We start from the raw sequence: 19517 nt of genomic DNA, 5'->3' as shown, positions 1-19517 counted from the left end.
GGCAGGCGCTGTCCGAGCCCACTACATTTCGGCGAGATGACTGTGAATCATTGGCTGAACGACGCAGTCGTTGGCCATTCTGATCTTACAAGGATCAGCCGCCGAAGAAACACGGGGTTACAATATCTCTCCCACTTGCCAGTACCACTGTAATACTCCCTAGACAGTGACTCGCGCGCTCATCTAGCAGAGATGACGATAGGATTCCAGAGCTGAAAAGTCTCCATTCGAAAAAAAAAAAAAAAAAAAAAAAAAAAAAAAAAAAAAAAAAAAAAAAAAAACTACTTAAAAGAGCTTCGGTGCATGGCGATCAGCGGGCGCTCTCCTCACATGCCGATCTCTTCCCACACTATTTATTGCTGACCGAACGATATCTTTGAACATAGCAGCATGTACATAGCGAGCTACAACGGGAACAAGAATCCATCATCATCATCATCATCATCATCACGATACCTTTGAACGGTCTATATAGGCCAGACGTTGTTCTGAGATAGACTTGCGCTGAGAAGGGTCAGGCACCATCCATGGATGAATCCTCATAAGCTGACATGCCTCGTGAAATGCGTCTTGTGCATAGGTCATCCTTCTGAGCAGCTTTTGGATAAGCCCTCGATTGTTCTGAGACCGTCCGGGGCAGGTTTGCTTTAGCCAGGGGCTATTCAGTTTCCGAGCGCCATATTCCAAAACATTTTTGTTCCTCCGGAATGCATGTAACTGGCACGGTTTTTCACAAACTGTAGAACCGCTTTGGGAAATTCCCTTGTGCCGACCTTATCGTGTGTTGCTTCATAAAAAGGACCTTCCTTTTGGGACATGAACACAGCTATTCCCCCGCCAACCAGTGGCGCAGCTGGAGTAGTGGGATCAGTCTCTAATTCAACTTCCGCATTGTCCTTGGATAACTCGACATACCAAACGAAGTTCCGCCAGGGGCAGTGTATTCATTGTCATAACCAACGCAGCTAATGCCCTCCCCGGGAGCGAAGACGGCAACTTTCTCGCCTCTCTTGGAATCATCAGCAATCCGGCCTTCGAAATTGGAGTTTCCAACGTTAATCAATGGAAATTCATCAGTCGACCAAAATTGGGGATAGGCAGTGATCTGATGCCCCTGATCAGGCCTATCTTGTTCTTCCTCACGGATATTCCCCGCCGCAAACACGATGGGTACGCCCAGATCAAATAGCTGGTCCATGTATGAATGCATCGATGGCCACGGCGCCTTCTCCGGATTCACATCAGCTTCGATTCCCATGGACATGACAATGAGACTGTGGCCGTATAGCACAGAGATTGGACTGTTTTTGTCGGCTGTGATCTTATCGAGCACCTCTTTTAATGCCTCTGAGAGCTGGGCTTCACCGTCAAACCCTAAGAGGACGGGCACCAGTATGGATTTCTTGGCGGCTCCAAATATTCTACCCATCGCTTTGTCCGCAACACATGTGCTATGAGAATCCGGGGGCCTTACCCCCGAGAAAGTCCTGTAGCTGTGTGTTGTCAAGGGTGTCGCCACTCGGTTTTGAAATTCCTAGATGGGTTCAATGCTTGTTAGTATTACTCTTCGAGCTTCATATCAATGTTGGAAGTCCCTTGTCTCACCCAGTCGAAGCCTGACAGAATGCCCTATATAAATGAGTAAGTTAGTTGTGGACGAACTAGGTGTTGTCAGAGAATAGCCTGACATGGATGAAAATTCCATGGCGGGAGGGCGGAAATTGAAAAGCTCTTACAAACTCAATATGAAAGATATAAATATTAGAACCAGCCTCGGCAGCATAGTTGTATGTGTCACGACAACCCCAATACTCACCCTCGGGGGTTGATTGGACAATCAACTCATCGGCTGGGGTCAACGGAATCTCCGCACTCGGCTGAGAAGCATACAGCTGCAGTCGTTTGGACAGATGGGATTTGGACACGCCAAGGTCGTCACGCCAACCGGTATGATTGGTCGGTAAGTCTGTACGCACAGCTCGAGAAGCTATCAAAGCCCCGTTTTCAACGACGTAGTCCACATCGGCGTCCTTCTCCAACTTCGTAGCTTGGGATTCAGTCAAGGTCCCATAATACCACTTCACCTGCCCATCTTCCGACCAAGAAGAAACATTCACTGTTCCAGTCGTGGATGAGATTGTGCTCTCAAGACGGCCCAGGAGGTGTTTATCGTTCCCATCCTTGGGAACAATCAAATGCGAAGGTCCCGTATTGCTTGTTGTGGTCCGTCTGGCGACTGGTGTGTTTGATTCCATGATTTTGTGACTCGAAAAGGGAGTCGGGTTGGCCACACTGAGAGCAAGGAACCCGCTGCAAAGGCCTAAGCGAAAGAGAGTTGAGAAGAAACGCATTGTGGCCCAAGCTCCCTTGACAAAGACAATCAGAATAGGGAGCCAGTAAACACCCAAGTCGAGTATTCTAGCCCAGTATCCGGAATGGAGCACAGAATGGTTTCAAACTGGCAGCTTGAAGATAACGAGAGTCGTCGATTAGAAGAAAATCTCTTTGGGGTGTTATGCCCCTATTTCTAGTGATGTGAGATAGAACGAAGGAAGCTTGCCCGACTGCGAGTCATTGAGTATTCCTGAGCCAATTGTTATTTTCTATATACAGCAGGCACCGCGAAATGGTCTGTAATGCATCTCCGGTACTAGGACTAAGTGTATCATTTTCAGCACCGAGTAGCAAAACTCCCAATAAAAAACTAATAGGTGCCGACGATATAGGCATTGAGTTGCGGCTTTAATCCACGCCTCATCCTCCAAGTTGATACACAGCCTTGTGAATGGGCAGACCCTGGAATCAATCCTGCAGGATTTTCCTCTCGGCTGCAAGTCCCACCTCGGGCAGACAGGGCGTACATAATAACAATAATACCAGTTGTTTATTGCTTTGGAAGTCCGGTGTCATTCTTCTTTCGCCTATTTTCAGAACTTGGAGCACCATACCGCCACGAGATACTTTATGAGTGAATATTTGCCATGACCGTGCCGATACTCGACTTGACTCACCAACAGCACGACATGGGAGTGGTGGGCCACAAATCTGAGGGGAACACGGGCAACGAGCTTGTGGAGAATAAGGTTAAGGCCGTGTCCAAATAAATAATATATATATACGTGACTGCTACCTTTCTGTTTACAGTCGATTACGTGTTTCGAGATCATCTTCTTGCTGCCCATCATCATTGAGTTAGAGAAAGTCTACCCAGCCTTGATAATGAATCTGCAGCTAGGCTTAGCTCTCCAGTGAAAACTCTTTGTCAGATATACCATTTCAGCAAACATGGAGGTACCTAGTATATCTTCCATATTCCATTCATACATTCAAAGCTGGGGATGTGTTAGTATAATCGATGTTGAACCGCCAGCAAGGTGAATCTTTTGTCTTACCAAAGAACGACCAGAGTCGGGGCTTATTTTCTTGTTGTTAGATTTATATAATTTGACATCGAGACCCTCGGAAGATGCTGATAGGCCCTCTGGTGAGGTACTTTGACCATTGGCCTGCCAAATATACCTCAGATGCAAGGATCCATCAAACAACACTACGAGTCATATCTTGAATATTTCGAGTTCGTGAGGATTTGTGATCGGACTACTAGAAGGTAGTAAGAGAAACTAGAGAGTTTCATATTTTAAACCTGTCTTTGTTTTGATTCCAAGGGCTGAAGTTAACGATTCCGGGTTGATGCTGATGTCTGATTAGATATGCCAGAGGAGATGTCAGAAATAGTGCTTCAGCTTACTGTACATCGAACATGGTCGATCTCTTCATAATTTGATTTGTCCATACTTCGACTCTCGACCTTCCTTGATTCTGATTGGCCGAGCATTCTCCGATTCCGACTCGACTCAGATTGTCGCCTGAGGCAAGCATAAGACAAACCAGACAAACCCGCCGCGGGAGGGCTTCCAGTACATTCTAAGTGGTGAACGCGGTACATGCTCTGCGAAGTCCGCCTTTCTGCCTCCCACACTATCCAACTCCGCTTGAGAACCCCTTTACTCTCTCATCTCTCGATTTCCCTTTGCATACTTCCTCTCTAATCTCGATCAAGATGTCTACCCTGACTCCTGAAGGTACGTTGTGATAGCTCGGCTTCCCCGCTTTGCACCTCCTTCCCAGCCACGAGGGCCTGCACATTTTGCATGCCGACTGCTATGACGTTATAAGGCCATCCCCTCCGGAGTGCCATTTCACTTAATCATTGTGGATGATTTCTCAGGATCAGGACTAACGTGAGATTTGTCCGGGTTTCCAGTGACATGGGCCCAGCGCTCCTCGACCGACGACCCGGAGCGTAACTACCTCTATGTGAACATCAAGACCCCCGATGTCCCCAAGGATAAGGCCAGTCTCAACCTCACCGCCACCAATGTCTCCTTCGCTGGCCCTTCGGGTAAGGGTGTTACATACTCGGTTTCGCTGGATCTCTTCGGCGAGATCGACCCCGAGAACAGCAAGGTCAACCACACCGACCGTGGGGTTGAGTTGGTTCTGCGGAAGAAGGAGCTAAAGGAGGAGTTCTGGCCCCGCCTGCTGAAGGACAGCAAGAAGATGCACTTCCTGAAGACCGACTTCGACAAGGTACGGCATTGCCTGACCGTCCCCGGGCGACAAGAAACCGTGTTTCGCTGACCAACTCTGCAGTGGGTGGATGAGGATGAGCAGGACGAGGCTGCCGATGATGACTATGCCAACAACTTCGGCGGGTTCGGCGGCGGCGAAGAAGGCGGCCTGAGCAACATTGACTTCTCCAAGCTTGGTGGTATGGGCGGCGCCGGTGGCATGCCGGACCTGAGCGCGCTGGCCGGCGCTGCGGGTGGTGCCGAGGGCGCCGAAGGCGCCGAGGGTGAGGAGGACGATGTGAGTGCTTTTCATGAGATTTAACCACCTTCGCTTCCTTGCTGACGCTGATTCCCCAGGAGGACCTCCCCGAGCTGGAGGAAGAGAAGCCCTCCAAGATCCAGGAGGTTTCTTAAACATTGGACCCTTACGTTCTACGGAATCTATGATGACCAGAAACGAAAAAAAAACCAGGATGCTTCTAGGCGCCTGTGGAAAGGGGTGCTGGGAATTTAGGATTGCTTGGGATTTCCCGATTGTTTGTAGAGCAAAGCGACCAGGCTCATCTAGAGCCTGTATCAAATCTTACTGGACCACTCAAACCAAGGGACCGTCGTAGTCCTGGGCAGTGCCCCGTGTAGGCCGGTAGGGATTCATCGGAGGCGCATCAGAGTGCTCAAGCCCTGGTAACAGCCCTATAGCGTCATTGCAGAAGGGAAGATGCAGAGCGGAGACTCTGGCGCAAATGAGATCAATGATCACATTGTGTGGACACGCCTCGTTTGGCCCGAGCGATGACGCAAAGGGAAGGCACCCATGCCAATTCACCAGAGCAAACTCGACAAAGACACACTCTTCCATCTCTTCCATCCAACGAGTTTCAAGACCGCTCTCGCCGTCAATCTCAATCCAGACTGAGACGGTGTGGTCGCGCATATACTGGAAGCAGCCGCCTCGTCATTGGTCGGTTCTCGGATTGTGCCGCCACACTCACCCCTCGAATTTGTGGAGGGCTGCGGCAATCTCAGCGCTTGTTCTTCGACATACCTCAAACTCTCCATCTTTCAACTCTCCACACTGTCCCGACTGGGCTTGGTCTTTCTTTCTGGGGTGCATCAGCGTTTCTTTGTGCTTTCCAACAAGCGACCGGTCGCGCGAGCGCATCCTTCACATTTTTTTTTCTGACTCCACGAATCGTCGGCGTACCCAAATCCGTCATCATGCCGCCCAAGAAGGCTGAACAGCCCAAGAAGAAGAAGGCCACGGTCGATGACAAGGTTGGTTTTGCCCTGACAAAATTTTCATATCTGTGACAAAGCCACTAATATCCATTTACTTAGACCTTTGGCATGAAAAACGTACGTCAACCCCGATCGCCCTTCCACCCATCGAGAACCCCGCTCCGAGAACGCCTCTCACTAACGTCCGCCAACAGAAAAAAGGTAGTGCTGTCAAGAAGCAGATTCAGCAGTTGCAAGCGCAAGCCGCATCCAACAAAGCTCCGGATGCCAAGAAGAAAGAAGCCGACCGACTCAAGCGCGAGGCCGAGAAGAAGGCTGCCGAGGATGCGAAGCGGGAAGCCGCTGACCTGTTCAAGCCCGTGCAGGTGCAGAAGGTGCCCTTTGGCGTGGACCCCAAGACCGTGCTGTGTGTGTTCCACAAGAAGGGCGGCTGCGAGAAGGGCAAGAAGTGCAAGTTCAGCCACGACATGAACATCGAGCGAAAGTCGGCCAAGAAGGACTTGTACACCGACTCGCGTGACGCGACTACCGAGGAGGAGACCAAGAAGGCGGATACCATGGACAACTGGGACGAGGAGAAGCTGCGCAGTGTCGTCCTCAGCAAGCACGGTAACCCGCGCACAACCACCGATAAGGTGTGCAAATACTTTATCGAGGCCGTCGAGAACCAGAAGTATGGTTGGTTCTGGGTTTGTCCGAACGGTGGAAATAAGTGCATGTATAAGCACAGCTTGCCGCCAGGGTACGTGTCACTCCGGAGAGACTTGTTCTTTTGTGCTAACCCTCTTCCACAGATTCGTCCTGAAGACCAAGGAGCAGAAGGCAGCTGAGAAGGCCATGATGGACAAGTCGCCACTGAACACCTTGACTCTGGAAGACTGGCTGGAATCTGAGCGGCACAAGCTGACCGGTACCTTGACACCGGTCACCCCCGAGTCGTTCGCCAAGTGGAAGAAGGACCGTCTGGATAAGAAGGCCGCCGAGGAGCAAGCACAGAAGGCGAAGGAAGCGACTGGTCGGTCGATGTTCGAGAGCGGTGACTGGCGCGATGAGGATGAGAGCAGTGAGGAGGAGGAGGACGACGAAGATGACGCTTGGAACTTGGAAGCTTTGCGCAGGGAAACTGAGAAGCTGCGTGAGCGGAAGGAAGAGGAGCGACTGGCTAAGCTTCAAGGATTGGAGATTCCCCCCGCCAGTGATGCAGCCATCGCACAAGAAACCGCAGGCTGAGCCCTTTGGCTCCGGCACGAGAATAGCTAAGGGAGTCTCTAGGACCTTTCCCTGTCGGGCTCTAGGAGCCGACCACCCTAGATCGGTTATCCTGTCCCCTGGGACTGGATGCATGTCGAGTGATGGCTACAATTTCCTGTTTCTCGGGTTGTGTACGCTCATGCACCCAAGACTCGCATTGTATGCCCTCGCCATGCGCCTGGAGGCTCCGTTGGTCACATCGTCCTTTGAATCTCGCTCGGCAGGATGCATTCAGTGTTCCTGCTTTTGCCGAGAGGAAAGCGGCGGGTGGCCAGCAACGAGGGACAAGAGGATCTCACCACATCCTGTGTCTCATGCGAAGAATCAACGACTGATATCTTGTTATGCCAGCTTGCTTAGTAGCAAAAAGTCCCTTCGTTTCCAGTATTGCTTGGTCACGATAGCAATGATTTTACTCGGTTAGGACGACAACCTGCTCCAGGGTCCCCATTCAACGTAGGAAATTCGAGATTTGGCCCCTCGGAAAACCTGGAGTCTGAGGTCTTCACGGCGAAGTAGAAGTATATGAGTTAGAAGCGTAAATTCATCAACGGACCGCTGGGATAGTATGCTACCGTTTAATATGCACGTCTACAGAGCGGCTGTTGCACGCAGTAGTCCGCTCTTGAGCATCAACGCCGTCGTATCTTCCGCAACGCCCCGCGAGATCTCAAAGCCACGCCCACCGGCGCCGTATGCATGGACAATAGCGTTGCCATTCGCAAGCTTTTCAACTTCGATGCGCATCCCCCCTTCGCGAGCAGGCCGTCGGCCCACGATATCCCGAATCACGTCGAATTGACCCTCGCTCTCCGGCGTAAACGGAAACCATTTGGTGGCATTCGCAAGCAGCGTTGCCCTCGTCTCCAAAGACGGACTTGGATCCCAGTCATGCGGCTGCTTGGTCCCACCGATGATGGTCCCGCCGTCAAGTGGTCGCGGAATACAAAAGGACCAGCTTCCATCCGTGTTCTGGCGGGTGATGGTCGTCGAGCAGGGGTTCCGAACGAGACACGTTTGACCTGGGAAGACAAGATGATAAGGACGCATGCTACATGCACGGAGTCATCTGGGGTGGATGGACGCACCTCTAATAATAAACGATTTGGGATCATCGAGCCCGGTTCCGGAGCAGTTGACCACAGTGCTGACATTCGGAGCCAAGGCGAATGCCTCCTTCAGATTGACGAGCATATATTGTTTCGTCCTGCCACCCTTCACAACGAACTGGCGCAGGAGATGCGCGCAATATACCGGGGAGTTGACCACGTATGTTCGATACTGGACTCCCCACTTTACGCCGGCGGGGACCTCTTCGCTCGACAAATGTCGGAAGCCGTCCAAGTGCGAATATACATTTCTCACGCTCTGCGCGTCCAGATACTCTGGCGGCGGCGCCTCGAGGTGCTCGACACCCTGGATGAACTTGATACCAGCGGCCGGTTCATCGGCTGCGACGCGCTTCATGAACTCGTAGGTGCGTTGCGCCTGGTCTGCCTCTCGCAGCGCCTGTGGCGAGGAGCCGGGCACAGGCCGATAATGCGCCCCGGCCCATGGGGATGCATAGTTGACGGAGGTGTCGGAGGGAAAATCCCTGGCCACGAGGAGGATCGATTGCGTGGCTCCTAAGTATTGTTGGATGCGTAGCGCAGTCGATAGGCCGATGACACCCGCCCTGAGCGCTCGTCAGCTGTTCTCTGATCCTATATCTCGGCACTCGAGGGTCCGGCTTACCCTATCACGACAATCGTCTCGGATGTGGTCATTATAGCTGCGCCTTCTGGCAGGGGCGAGGGGAAATGGAGATGATGAAGCTGTTGGCTCAGCTGCTTCGGTGTGAGGGGTGGCAGCTAAAGGGAAGCCAAATCTAAGCAGGCCCACTTGCTTGATATCAATCTGGCGGTTTATCTGAGCGCCTTACGTGATCTCTACTACTCGGAATGCCGAGATACTAGAAATCGATTCGATACCCATGTGGTTATTTGTCTCTGAAAATAAGATTATTGGAACCTAGTGGTAGAAGTGACAAACTCAGGTGGTCTCTGTTTTCCAAGTAGAAGCACACGATGTTAAATGAAAGTCTCCTCCGATGCTCTGTCGGGGCGACCTGAAGCTATACGAACACCCACAGAGAGGATTGGGTGCCACTGATGTTGGGGGACTGTAAGAACTACATGAATTGAATACTCGAAATTCACGACAACATTCCTAAACTCGGAACTCCGAATCTTGCAAAGCACCGCTCACACCCCGCGCATGATGATGTTCCATCCTTCCTTGACGAAGAACTGACCCGCTATTTCCTTTCCATACTTCCTAGGGAGGCTCTGCGTCATTTCATAGGTCACCGTAAGGATATCCTCGTTGCTGACTTCCAGGTTCGGATAGCCGCCGATGGACTGGACGATGTCACGGATTAGCACGCGGCGCTTCGAATCGAACACTCTGCGTATGACTTACTGAGCGACACAGAAAGACGCCAGCGTCCCATTTCTTCTGGAGGAGGATGCAAATCCCGCTCGTATCCTCGCCATGGACGGTCCCAGAGTCGAATTTCTGGGAGCCATCTCGCTCGGCCTCGATGTCTCCCACGATGAATCGGAATTCGCATAGGTCGCCTCGCGGATAGACCCAGTCACCTTTGGTCGAGGCATAGCCCTCTTGGATGATAGCCACATCAGCCAAATTACTAATGTGAAGTTCCGAGTCGCAGTCAATGCTGTCGTCGTCCGTCTGAATCGTTCCTGAGATGGCTTGGATCTAGTAGCGAGCTTAGCGATACATTTCACTTGAGGCATAGAATGTCCAGAGTCAGGAATGAAGATACCCCAGTGGCGAGACCCATCAAGGGCAGCAGATACAGCTTGGGAAGCATTTTTGTGTGTGATGGTGTTTTGGCGTCGAGACAATGAAAATACGGATTTATAGGGCGGGCTGAGCTATTTGAATAATAACAGAACCCAGTACATTCCCAAAGCGGAAATCGTGTTTGGCCCCTGTAGACTATGCTATATAAGGTAAGTTGATTGTAGGCTAAGACAGGAGACTGTGGTTTATAGAGTCCGTAACACCTTGTTACGAACCAACCTAGGTAGACGAAGAAAAGATCTGGTATGCTGCTATGGAGGGTACTTTCTGGAAGAGCTTACTCTGAGCTGGGTGCCTTAATCGAAACTTAGAACTAATGACCCCATAAGAGCCTGGACTATTGCAATTATGATGCCAAACCAACAATTGGATGAGTTGGGTGGGGGCTCGCCGGAAGTTGGGGGCTAAAACAGCCCTGGAGGCACTACTTATGTTAGATAAGAAAGGCATACTCCGGCATCCGGATTGATCAGCGAGGCTGCGTCGGCTATGTTCCTATTTGGGGGCTAGAGTCGAAGTCCTTAATATCCCCTCAGACTCTAATAGACAAACTCCCAAGCCTCCAAATATAGGAACAAGGACATCTGGTACCATCTGGTACGTTCAAGAAGGCATGTAGAGGCAAAAGCAAAGCGTTCTGTTACTGAGTAGCGGGTTGACACCAAGGAATAACTTAAATATAGATATGACGTTTATATCTCCGAGCCTGATCCTGTCGGAACTAAATTCAGGGTATATCACTGCCTAGGCAAGAATATAAGCAACGATCGTGTGCAAAGGGAGCACACGACCTGAGTTAATCGTTCGGATATTTCCCTCCACAAAGGGTCTTGCCATTTCTCCATATCATTAGGCAAGCTCATCAGGTTGATACGATCAGCGGAATGGGCGGAGACAAAGTTGTTTTCCATCTGATGGGGGCAATCGATCGGCTCCTTCATACCCATCTCGACAGACACAGCGATGCAGTCATCGATCCGTGCCTAAAAGTCCTCTTCGCGCCTAGACACTTCGTGTGCTAGCGCTAGATTCCATTGTCAATTTGGAGCATCAATCTTCCATTCATCAATTTTCTATTCATCCACCGATACCACCGAAGCGACAGGACCTGGCCTCGTTTCCATCACCATCCCGACATGAGCCAAGTAGAAGAATTCTTACGTCGAGCTTGTCCTCGGGCCAAATTGTACGCCACGTCGCGATGAAACGGCTGGGGATAGCCCGCAGGAACCGTAGGGTTCTACTAGCGCTGGAAAGTGTAATTGATCAGAAACTGCTTCAGGTCGGTTGCAACAAAGCCAGGCCGGAACTAACGAGTGAAATCAGGATGCGCTAGGCACTAGGCCATGAGGCCAGACTATCACAGCACAAGACGCAGACCTTGGTCTGGGCTGATAAAACGGAGTGCTTTGATATCAAGCTGCTCATGACTGCTTGGAATCCCCGCAGACGTGGCCTTGTTCGCTGGTACAGGTTTTGCTAGCAAGCTGAGCAAAAACAGAGGCCCCATCGCAGCGGCCACCCAAGAAGCCGAATACTGCAACAACTATGGTATGTAAGAAAACGGGTCGTAGGCCAACGGCATGTCTTGAGTCTTCCAACGATCAAGTTTGGTGCCTGTAACTTGAATTATGGTTTGGGATGGGATGAGTTTGCGGCAATCAACGATGGGCCATCACGTACGCGCTGAACGGACAACTGTTCTTGATCCGGGCGGCTGTAGGTCTGTTTCGCGAATACTCTTCTCACTGCTCAGTGACTCCCAGGCTATCGCACGCTTATTCGGATAGAGCAGCCCAGTCCATCGAAACGGTACCAACTGGACGAGTTCCCCATGGGAACCCTGATAGAGTTGGGAAATAATAATCCCCAAGCTTGTCGAATGGTCAAACGAACTCTCAACGAAAAACAGGGAAATGATTATAAGATAGGAAAGAGTGTGCAGTGGGAACCTTGCTCAGACTATCTCGCCAATGTCTGCCACAAGCCAACACCACATGGTATGACTCCATGGGCCGGCTCTGATCCAGAGGATCCAGCCTTGGACAACAATGGCAAGTTCTAACCATGACTCAAGGGCACTCGGTTGGCGGCAGCCCTGGTATAGCAGCCGGTGCTCATTTCATCTCTGTGTGTACATATATAGTTTCGACTCACGGACAACCAACTATATGATTCCAGTTGATTGGCTTGCCTGTGTTGGTGACGCTAGGTCCGTAACATCTATATTCCAATCCATTAGCTTAATCGAATTGTATTAACTGGTAACCAGTCATCTATGTATATTATCTATTTGGATACTAAGATTCTAGGTATTAGTAGAATAAAATACTTGGCTACATTCAGGGCAATGCTCGGCATCTGTGCTTGATGTGCATGAACGCAGCACCCCAGTTCGAGCACACCGTCACATCACATAGCTATGTATGCACAGTGATTTTGGAGTTCCATGCGACAGGAGGCGAAAGAGGGAAAACGCACGAACTCGATCGTCTGCTCCTGAACGAAGATGAAACTCCCGACTCGGAACAGTCTCAGGAATTCTCCGCAAGCCGATTCCGATTCCCATCAGGGACTGGGCCTAAAGAGCAAAAGTCTCATCTGGATGTGGTCGGTTGAAGATGGGGGATTGGTTGAGACGGGTTGCTGTTAGGCGCCGAGGGATCAGGCGTGATGGGATGTGATTGGCAGAGGAGGTGACGAAAGGTGCAGCTTGTCAACCACACGGATCCCCATCACATCTCGGTCTCAGAACACAACATGCCACCTGCCATTCGACTCGAGTGCATTTCTGTTCCGCGACGGGTTGCTGCAGCGTGCGATTTGCGCCTTCAGGCTCGTGGAGACGTCAAAAACCATGGACCCGAAGAGTCGACAGGGAACTCGTCGCAACGGTTTTCTGCACTCGGGTTCCTTCATCGGACGATCGACCCTCCGGTTTCTGCTCTCCAGACCTGCAGTGACTGACCCACCGCAGCTTTGACGATTGACAGTTCCCGTCTGTGATTCGGGAGCTTCCTGCATTGCTCTAAACCCGGAACTCCTGCGGCCTCGTCTCTGCATGCTCGTTGGTGCAGTCCTGCAGCACCGGAGCCACGCACCCCAGCCACCAAAAAGGCTCGACCTCACCGTCTCCGCTAATGATGTGATGTTCTGGCAGTCTCCGATCCTGGGATACGCAGTGGGGGATGCTCCATCACTCCCTCCGAGCCCGGTGGATGGTCGGCCATGAAATGAAGCGCCCAGCTCTCTTCCCGGGCGCCAACCCCGATTGCTCCATGGTTGGAGATTCTGATCGGCTGCCTGCGCCCCTTTCTCACGGAATGCGGTTGCGACGAGTTGTCCTACCAGGAGCGCGTCATCCGATCCTGGCTCCACGGACTGCCGCGGAGCGTTCTTATACATCGTGAATGGATATTATATACCAAGCTGATGGAACCTCCCCTGGCCACCTCTCCACCCCGCGCCCTGTCACAAACTTAAGCCCCTCCACCACGCTAGCATTTGAGGTGATGAACCTGTGCACGAGTCATCCTGCTCAATAATCCCTGTGCGGTGGGCGACCTTGCATCTTTGATATCTTCCCTCCCCCGGCCATTCCGCCGTCAACTACTATACGCCGTGCTTGCCTGGTCGCATATCACTGCATACAGCTCGCTCTTTTCCTTATTAGGGCCCAGATCATCGCTACGACTAGCCTGCCAAATTCCTCCGCCACCCCGTCAAGCACTATCCCCCCGGCGACTGTCAAGTCTCTAAATGCCCGGCGCTACCCTGGCAACTTTCCCTCCTTTGCCTTGAGCGGTATTCAGGGTCGGGTCCGATTAGTAACCTCGTCCCTGGCGTGAGCAGATCGGTCAGTCAAATCTCTCTTTCGGTTGTGTTCTACCGGTGTTGCTTTGCGGGGAACTCTCTGGATTCGATCGGTCTACTGCTAGACATTCAGAGAAAGCTAGCAGTGCCCTCGAAGATCGCTCCAGCGAACACCGTCAATTATCATTTTGCCCATCAGCTCCACTAGAGCAAAAATAAAATGGCCGAGTTAACGAGAAACAGGAAATTGGTGCCAGCATCGCGACCCTCGAAGACCGGGAGAGCAATGGCGGTCCAGGTACAGGCCGCGGAGCGTCGCTTCGAGCCCTGCGCCTCAACGGCCTCGCTATTTCTCTATGCACAGGGCTCAGTGATTCTCTGTCTCCACCATGACACCCTCGCTGTGGAGCGTCGCTTCACGAGTCATCGGAATACCATTGACTTCATCTCGGTGGACAATGTGAGTGAGCGCGGGGCGGGTAGACTGGTGGTGAGCTACGATGCCAGCCAGACGGCGATCGTGTGGGATATCTTCACTGGCACGGAAGTTGCGCGTTTTGCCTCTTTCGAGCATTTGAGAGTGGCATCGTGGATGCGCAACGGGAACGTCGCCTTTGGTACGGTGATGCCTTTCTCGCAACTGAAGTCGGGGTCGACCGCTGACAGAAGCGCTATATAGGCAACGGAAAAGGTGAAGTGATCTTGTTCGAACCGTCGACTTCCGAGCATATTTCTGGGCGCACTATTTTTGACCCTATCACGGCCCTCGCACCGGCTACGGATTGCCGGACCTATGCCATTGGGTAGGTATCACTTGAAAAGATGGAGAGAATCCTAGACAGATCGGAGCTGACTCTGTTCCTAGATATCAAAACGGATCGATTCTGATCGCCACCCTGCTTCCCCAGTTCACCATCCTCCATACTTTGACTACTTCCCGCGGCCCATCACCGATTATCTCTCTCGCATGGCATGCTTCTTCCTCGAAGCAAAAATCGGACATGTTAGCTACACAAGCCTCCAATGGAGACCTGAGGATTTGGAGTGTAGCCAAGCCCCCTGGGAAAGAGTCACCTCGGGTGATTCGAGTCTTGAAGCGGTCAGACTCCACCTCAGCCGATCCCAAATGGATGGCATGGTCGAAGAATGGGAAGATTGTGCAATATTTGGAAGGGTAAGTGGATTGTGGCTTCATGCGGACGAGTCCTCTTATCTATGCTAACTCCAATGCATTGATAGAGAAACATGGGCATGGGACGTCCGGACGAAGCATGTAACCTACGAGCCGATACCCACGATCGACGGCGTTTGCGGGATAGCTAACTATGGGCCAACCGCGACACTTTTCACCATGGGTCCCAACAACACAGTGCAGCAGTATGATGTGGACAACCCGACAATGGTGGCCAATGTGCAACACGTTCCAGTCGGCACTCGCTCAGTTGCATCCGAGGGAAGTCGGTCACGGGCCTTGTCGCCACGACGCTTGCAGGATGCACCCGATATCCGAGAACCACCGACGATAAAGCGAGCACCATTTGATACGAATGGAATTGACAAAGTGAGACCGCAAAGAACAGACCTGACCAGTCCAGCTTCATCCCGCAGCCGGACCGAATCGGTCAGCTCCAAGGCCTCATCTGGGAAGTATAGGACTAGGCCCTTCTCACCACCCAGTCAAGCTGGCCAAAGCGGCACCACGTTCTCATTGACATCAGCGGGTCGAGATACACCGCAAGCATCGGCTACGTATCCGTATGCCTCGTCGGTCTCGATGTCATCAATGAAGAGCTCTCGAGCGGGATCAAGACTGCGCAATGAGGTACATATGAGCCCCGCCGAAAGGAATGTCGTCGATCTATTTCCATTTACTCGGGCCCGGCTGAGCGATGTGCCCTACAAACCGCAACCGCCGCTTGATGAGTCGCACTTGACTTCCGAGGACTTGCGGCAACAGATGCTGAGTGTGGTCTTTGGCTGGGAGGGAGATATCCAAGACCTGATCAGAGACGAGTGTATGTTGATATTTTATGTTAATGGTTGGGTCCCACACGCTAAAAACGCCTCTAGTGAGTCGCCACGCAATGGGAAGCCAGAGTGCCATTTTACTAGCCCAATGGCTAGGAGAGACCGATAGTGACGAGATGGTCTCCTTGATTAACCCTGGACAAGCCACTATTTCGGACTGGATGCTACTTGCTCTAAGTCAGATGAGTGGCCAGGCGCAGGCTAACAAGGTGGGTCAAGCTTTTGTTCAAAAGCTGTTGGAGGTTGGAGAAATCCACACTGCGGCCTCCATTCTGCTTGGATTGGGAGACAGCAACGACGCGATTGAAGTCTATGTCTCTCAAAACCACTTTATGGAAGCCATTCTCATGACATGTCTCCTCATGCCAACAGACTGGCAGCGGCAGTCATATCTCGTGCGTCGTTGGGGAGAGTATGTGGTGTCCCATTCACAGCAACAACTCGCCATTCGTTGTTTCATGTGTACTGGGGCTGAGCCCTCGGAGCCATGGACGTCACCTGCCGCTCAGCAGGCTGCTTCCTTTGCGGAGATTATTCGAGGAAAATCCCCATTGGCATCCCCTGACCCCATGCAGCAACTTAACAGTGCAAGCTTCATGCCTCCTCCGTCTCGGCCGAAGTCCGCATCCAACCAGCGCCCCTCGAGCAAGACTCCCGCACTCAAGCTAATCACATCATTTGACAAACAGCCTAGCCAGCGCTTCAAATTTCCAGGATTGAAGTCTGATGACAGAACGCCAACGAACGCCCCTGGTGTAACTCCCATTGCGGAATCGGCCGTGGTTGACTCGGCTCTATCGCCAGGTGGCCTAGGATCTTACAAGCTCAACAACATTCAAAGCTTGAGCCAGGCCATGACGTCTCGCACGAACACCCCGGCTTTCAACCGTCGCCGACTTCCGTCAATTGGAGAGACTCCCGTGGATGTACACCCTCCCACATTTATGCGGTCGAACTCGTATAGCACCAATGGGTACGGATCGACATCGGAAAATGACGAGGCAAGTGGCCACGAGCATAGTCAAGACGAGCAAGGGATGGATGGTGGGCTTCTCTTATCCGCTGCGGCGTATAACCCAGGAGTCGATTCCATGAAGCCCAGCCCGCAGACTGCTGTGCAGGCTACAGACAAATTCGCGTCTATTAAAGGACTCCCCTCACCGGGACCTGGCCTCATTGAGGCTTTGAAGGAGCACTCTGACATCCGCAATGGCTCTCGAGATCGCAAGCCCGATGGTCTCCAGATTGAATTGGTCCAAGCTGAGGAATCGCAGTCGGCCCATGACCGCTCCGATCTGCTGCCCAGTGCGAAAAGCACCACTTCAACCCTGAACAGTTACGCATCAACGAAGAGCCCGAGTGTGAGCGGCCGCAGTATCGACCAGTACATCAGCAGTCTAGACGAGGCCAACTATCGCGCAAAGAAGTACCGAGGACACCGCAGTCATGGCCGGAGCGCAAGAAACACAGATGAGACAGGCAGTCAAAGCTCGCGCATCCACCACTCCCGCGATGCATCGCAGGAAACCCGTGGCCGCAACGAGCGTCGATATATCCAGCCGGCTAAACGATCTCCTTCTTCGCCCGTGCCCATGTCCCCCGAGGATTTGGCACGGTACCACACCGGGGAGTCCGACAGGCTCGACGAGTCTCACAAGAAACCGCAATCTCGAGCTCGAAGCAGTAGTAAGATGAGGAAGACAGGATCTCGTAGTCGTCACCGTTCTTCTAGCCGGAACACTGCAAGCCGTGTCAGCGCAGACAAGCGAGAACATTCAACACGAGGTCGCAGTGTGGACCGTCAAGGCTCTAGCATTCGATCACCATCGTCTCCTCTTCCAATGTCTTTGCCTACCCAGGAGACTGCCGACCCCGATAATGCTGAAGACCCGCTACGACTCGTTGCCGGAGACCGGGAACGACTGCGATCGCACCACCGAAGCGCTAGTCGCCGACGTGCAGAGCGAGGAACAAACGCGAGGCGAGATGGCTCCCCAGAGTCCAGACATAAAGTGTCTCTCAGCCAGCCTGAGATTCGCCACCCTCCAGAACCAGAGATGTCTACCGAATCAGCTGAACTTCTGAGCAGCAAGGTGTTTGGACAAGAGAATGTTTTTCTGAATGGAAGCAATTACAAGCAACACGACTCCGCAAGCGAAGAGGTCCAGGATGCAGTATCTCCAACGACTCCATTCGTCAGTCTTGCTGAAAAGAAGAGGCGTGAGCTCGCTGCCGCTGAGCTAGAGGCTCGCCGGCTTTCTCTGGCACGCAACCCTTCTGCTCCGAACATCCCTTTCCCAGGAGAGCTACAGTACGCCCGGAGCCCCGTGGAAAGTCCTCATGCATTCCAAGGCAATGTCTACTTCCCACGAGCCCCGTCTCAAAACAAGATCCCCCCTGCCAAGGCATCACCGGAATATCAGAGCAGCTCAGATTCGAGTTCTTCTCGCTCTGGACCCGCCGTGGGACTTCCAGCGACACCTCGAGCCATGCGGCATCCGAAGTACGGCAGCAATGGGTACGAACAAGAAAGACCTCCTTCTGTCCCCGCTCTTCCCATGGAGCACAATGGGAGCACGCTCTTGGGCAATCCTCGCTATCAAGATAATGCGGAGAGAATTGGGCGATCGATGTCAGTCCCCATGCCCTCGGGCCAGGCGAATCCAGCTCCGGTGCCCTCCGATCTGCCCATGCATCCACACTTCAACCCTCACCTCCCACGAAGCCGTTCGAATAGCCGTGCTCGCACTACGGGCCATCGTCGGACCAGCTCAGGCGGCTACGTGTCTGGGACATCACCCAACGTTACCGTGAGTATAGAGGAAACGATTGAAAATTCCGTGCAAACGAGACCATCTGCGCCGTATGTGGACACGATTCCCCCACCACCCATTCTCCCCGAGCTGCAGCATCTCAACACCCCTCCACCTCCGCCACCCATACCCTCCGATGCTACTTCGCCGCGCCAATCCTCGGCCACAATCGACGTTGCCATCGACAACGAAGACGTCGGCCATCTCCTGCCTCGTGCCATGACCGCTGCCCCAACCATGAACGGAACCGACCCCCGCCACAGCGTGAGCAGACGCATGTCGTTCGAGCATCGGCGGAACCGCAGCTCCAACGAGAGCTTTGCGAACAAGCTGCGTAGCCTGACGCGCATGCGGAGCACCAGTCGCAGCGTGGAGCCGTGGACCCATCATGAGTCTGAAATGCCGTACGAGAGTGTGCACTCGCATACCATCCTGCCGAACCAGAGCTACGGGATCTAGTGCACTCTTTTTCATCCATCTTTTGATGTCTTTTATGCGTTTGATTCCTTCCCAACTGTTTCCTTTCTTTATTGATTTATGAATCGTTCATGCTTTTATTTTCCAGCGCATCGTTGTGTTTTTCTCCTTGAACTCGGATGTTGCCCCTTGGTTATGTATACCCCTCCCTTGTTGATTTTATGCCCTTCAATGTCTATCCCGTCATCTACTGAATCAGTCTGCAAAATCCGTACATCAAACTCAACATATCGTTGCTCGTATACAGGATATCCATCCCCACAGCATATATGCATGCCCAGTCCTCGATCAGCCCATTTGTCGAGCAGCTTGTTTCCTCTCTTTACATATTTCCTTGGTGATATCTTCTAGATACTGGTTTCCTACCATCTGACTATATCTAAAGCTACTTGCCTGCGAAGGCTAATGAATCAGAGTCTGGCGCTATCTATCATTGTCGAAATACTAGATATTGCAT

At 52.2% G+C, this 19517-nt stretch overlaps 7 protein-coding genes across 7 annotated transcripts; 4 read left to right on the top strand and 3 right to left on the bottom strand.

Moving 5' to 3' along the window:
- Nucleotides 1-662: 662 nt before the first annotated feature.
- On the bottom strand, nucleotides 663-2255 carry N7459_002955 (uncharacterized protein; the record flags this gene model as incomplete). Its single annotated transcript, XM_056942140.1, has 4 exons — nucleotides 663-853; nucleotides 916-1493; nucleotides 1565-1629; nucleotides 1737-2255. The coding sequence occupies 4 exons, from the start codon at nucleotides 2253-2255 to the stop codon at nucleotides 663-665; spliced, it is 1353 nt and encodes a 450-aa protein (XP_056802023.1).
- Nucleotides 2256-4060: 1805 nt separating this feature from the next.
- Nucleotides 4061-4985, top strand: wos2 (Hsp90 cochaperone SBA1; the record flags this gene model as incomplete). The annotated part of the gene is made up of 4 exons (XM_056942139.1): nucleotides 4061-4082; nucleotides 4265-4590; nucleotides 4654-4869; nucleotides 4929-4985. 4 exons carry the CDS (start codon nucleotides 4061-4063, stop codon nucleotides 4983-4985), a joined length of 621 nt encoding a protein of 206 aa, XP_056802022.1.
- Nucleotides 4986-5789: 804 nt separating this feature from the next.
- Nucleotides 5790-7040, top strand: N7459_002953 (translation machinery-associated protein TMA46; the record flags this gene model as incomplete). Its single annotated transcript, XM_056942138.1, has 4 exons — nucleotides 5790-5846; nucleotides 5910-5927; nucleotides 6005-6552; nucleotides 6605-7040. The coding sequence occupies 4 exons, from the start codon at nucleotides 5790-5792 to the stop codon at nucleotides 7038-7040; spliced, it is 1059 nt and encodes a 352-aa protein (XP_056802021.1).
- Nucleotides 7041-7652: 612 nt separating this feature from the next.
- N7459_002952 (FAD-dependent oxidoreductase) lies at nucleotides 7653-8827 on the bottom strand (the record flags this gene model as incomplete). Its single annotated transcript, XM_056942137.1, has 3 exons — nucleotides 7653-8083; nucleotides 8150-8736; nucleotides 8796-8827. The coding sequence occupies 3 exons, from the start codon at nucleotides 8825-8827 to the stop codon at nucleotides 7653-7655; spliced, it is 1050 nt and encodes a 349-aa protein (XP_056802020.1).
- Nucleotides 8828-9304: 477 nt separating this feature from the next.
- On the bottom strand, nucleotides 9305-9936 carry N7459_002951 (uncharacterized protein; the record flags this gene model as incomplete). The annotated part of the gene is made up of 3 exons (XM_056942136.1): nucleotides 9305-9460; nucleotides 9522-9821; nucleotides 9889-9936. 3 exons carry the CDS (start codon nucleotides 9934-9936, stop codon nucleotides 9305-9307), a joined length of 504 nt encoding a protein of 167 aa, XP_056802019.1.
- A 1660-nt stretch (nucleotides 9937-11596) lies between these two features.
- Nucleotides 11597-11994, top strand: N7459_002950 (CAZyme family GH18; the record flags this gene model as incomplete). The annotated part of the gene is made up of 2 exons (XM_056942135.1): nucleotides 11597-11648; nucleotides 11696-11994. 2 exons carry the CDS (start codon nucleotides 11597-11599, stop codon nucleotides 11992-11994), a joined length of 351 nt encoding a protein of 116 aa, XP_056802018.1.
- Nucleotides 11995-14028: 2034 nt separating this feature from the next.
- On the top strand, nucleotides 14029-19042 carry N7459_002949 (WD40 repeat domain-containing protein; the record flags this gene model as incomplete). Its single annotated transcript, XM_056942134.1, has 5 exons — nucleotides 14029-14359; nucleotides 14422-14545; nucleotides 14608-14916; nucleotides 14982-15757; nucleotides 15813-19042. The coding sequence occupies 5 exons, from the start codon at nucleotides 14029-14031 to the stop codon at nucleotides 19040-19042; spliced, it is 4770 nt and encodes a 1589-aa protein (XP_056802017.1).
- Between the last annotated feature and the right edge of the window lie 475 nt (nucleotides 19043-19517).

This window comes from Penicillium hispanicum (assembly GCF_028827665.1).
Source record: "Penicillium hispanicum strain IBT 35686 chromosome Unknown utg000003l_segment0_segment0, whole genome shotgun sequence".
Taxonomy (NCBI): domain Eukaryota; kingdom Fungi; phylum Ascomycota; class Eurotiomycetes; order Eurotiales; family Aspergillaceae; genus Penicillium; species Penicillium hispanicum.
The sequence above is the reverse complement of the archived record's forward strand: the minus strand, read 5'-3'. Positions and strand labels throughout refer to the sequence as shown.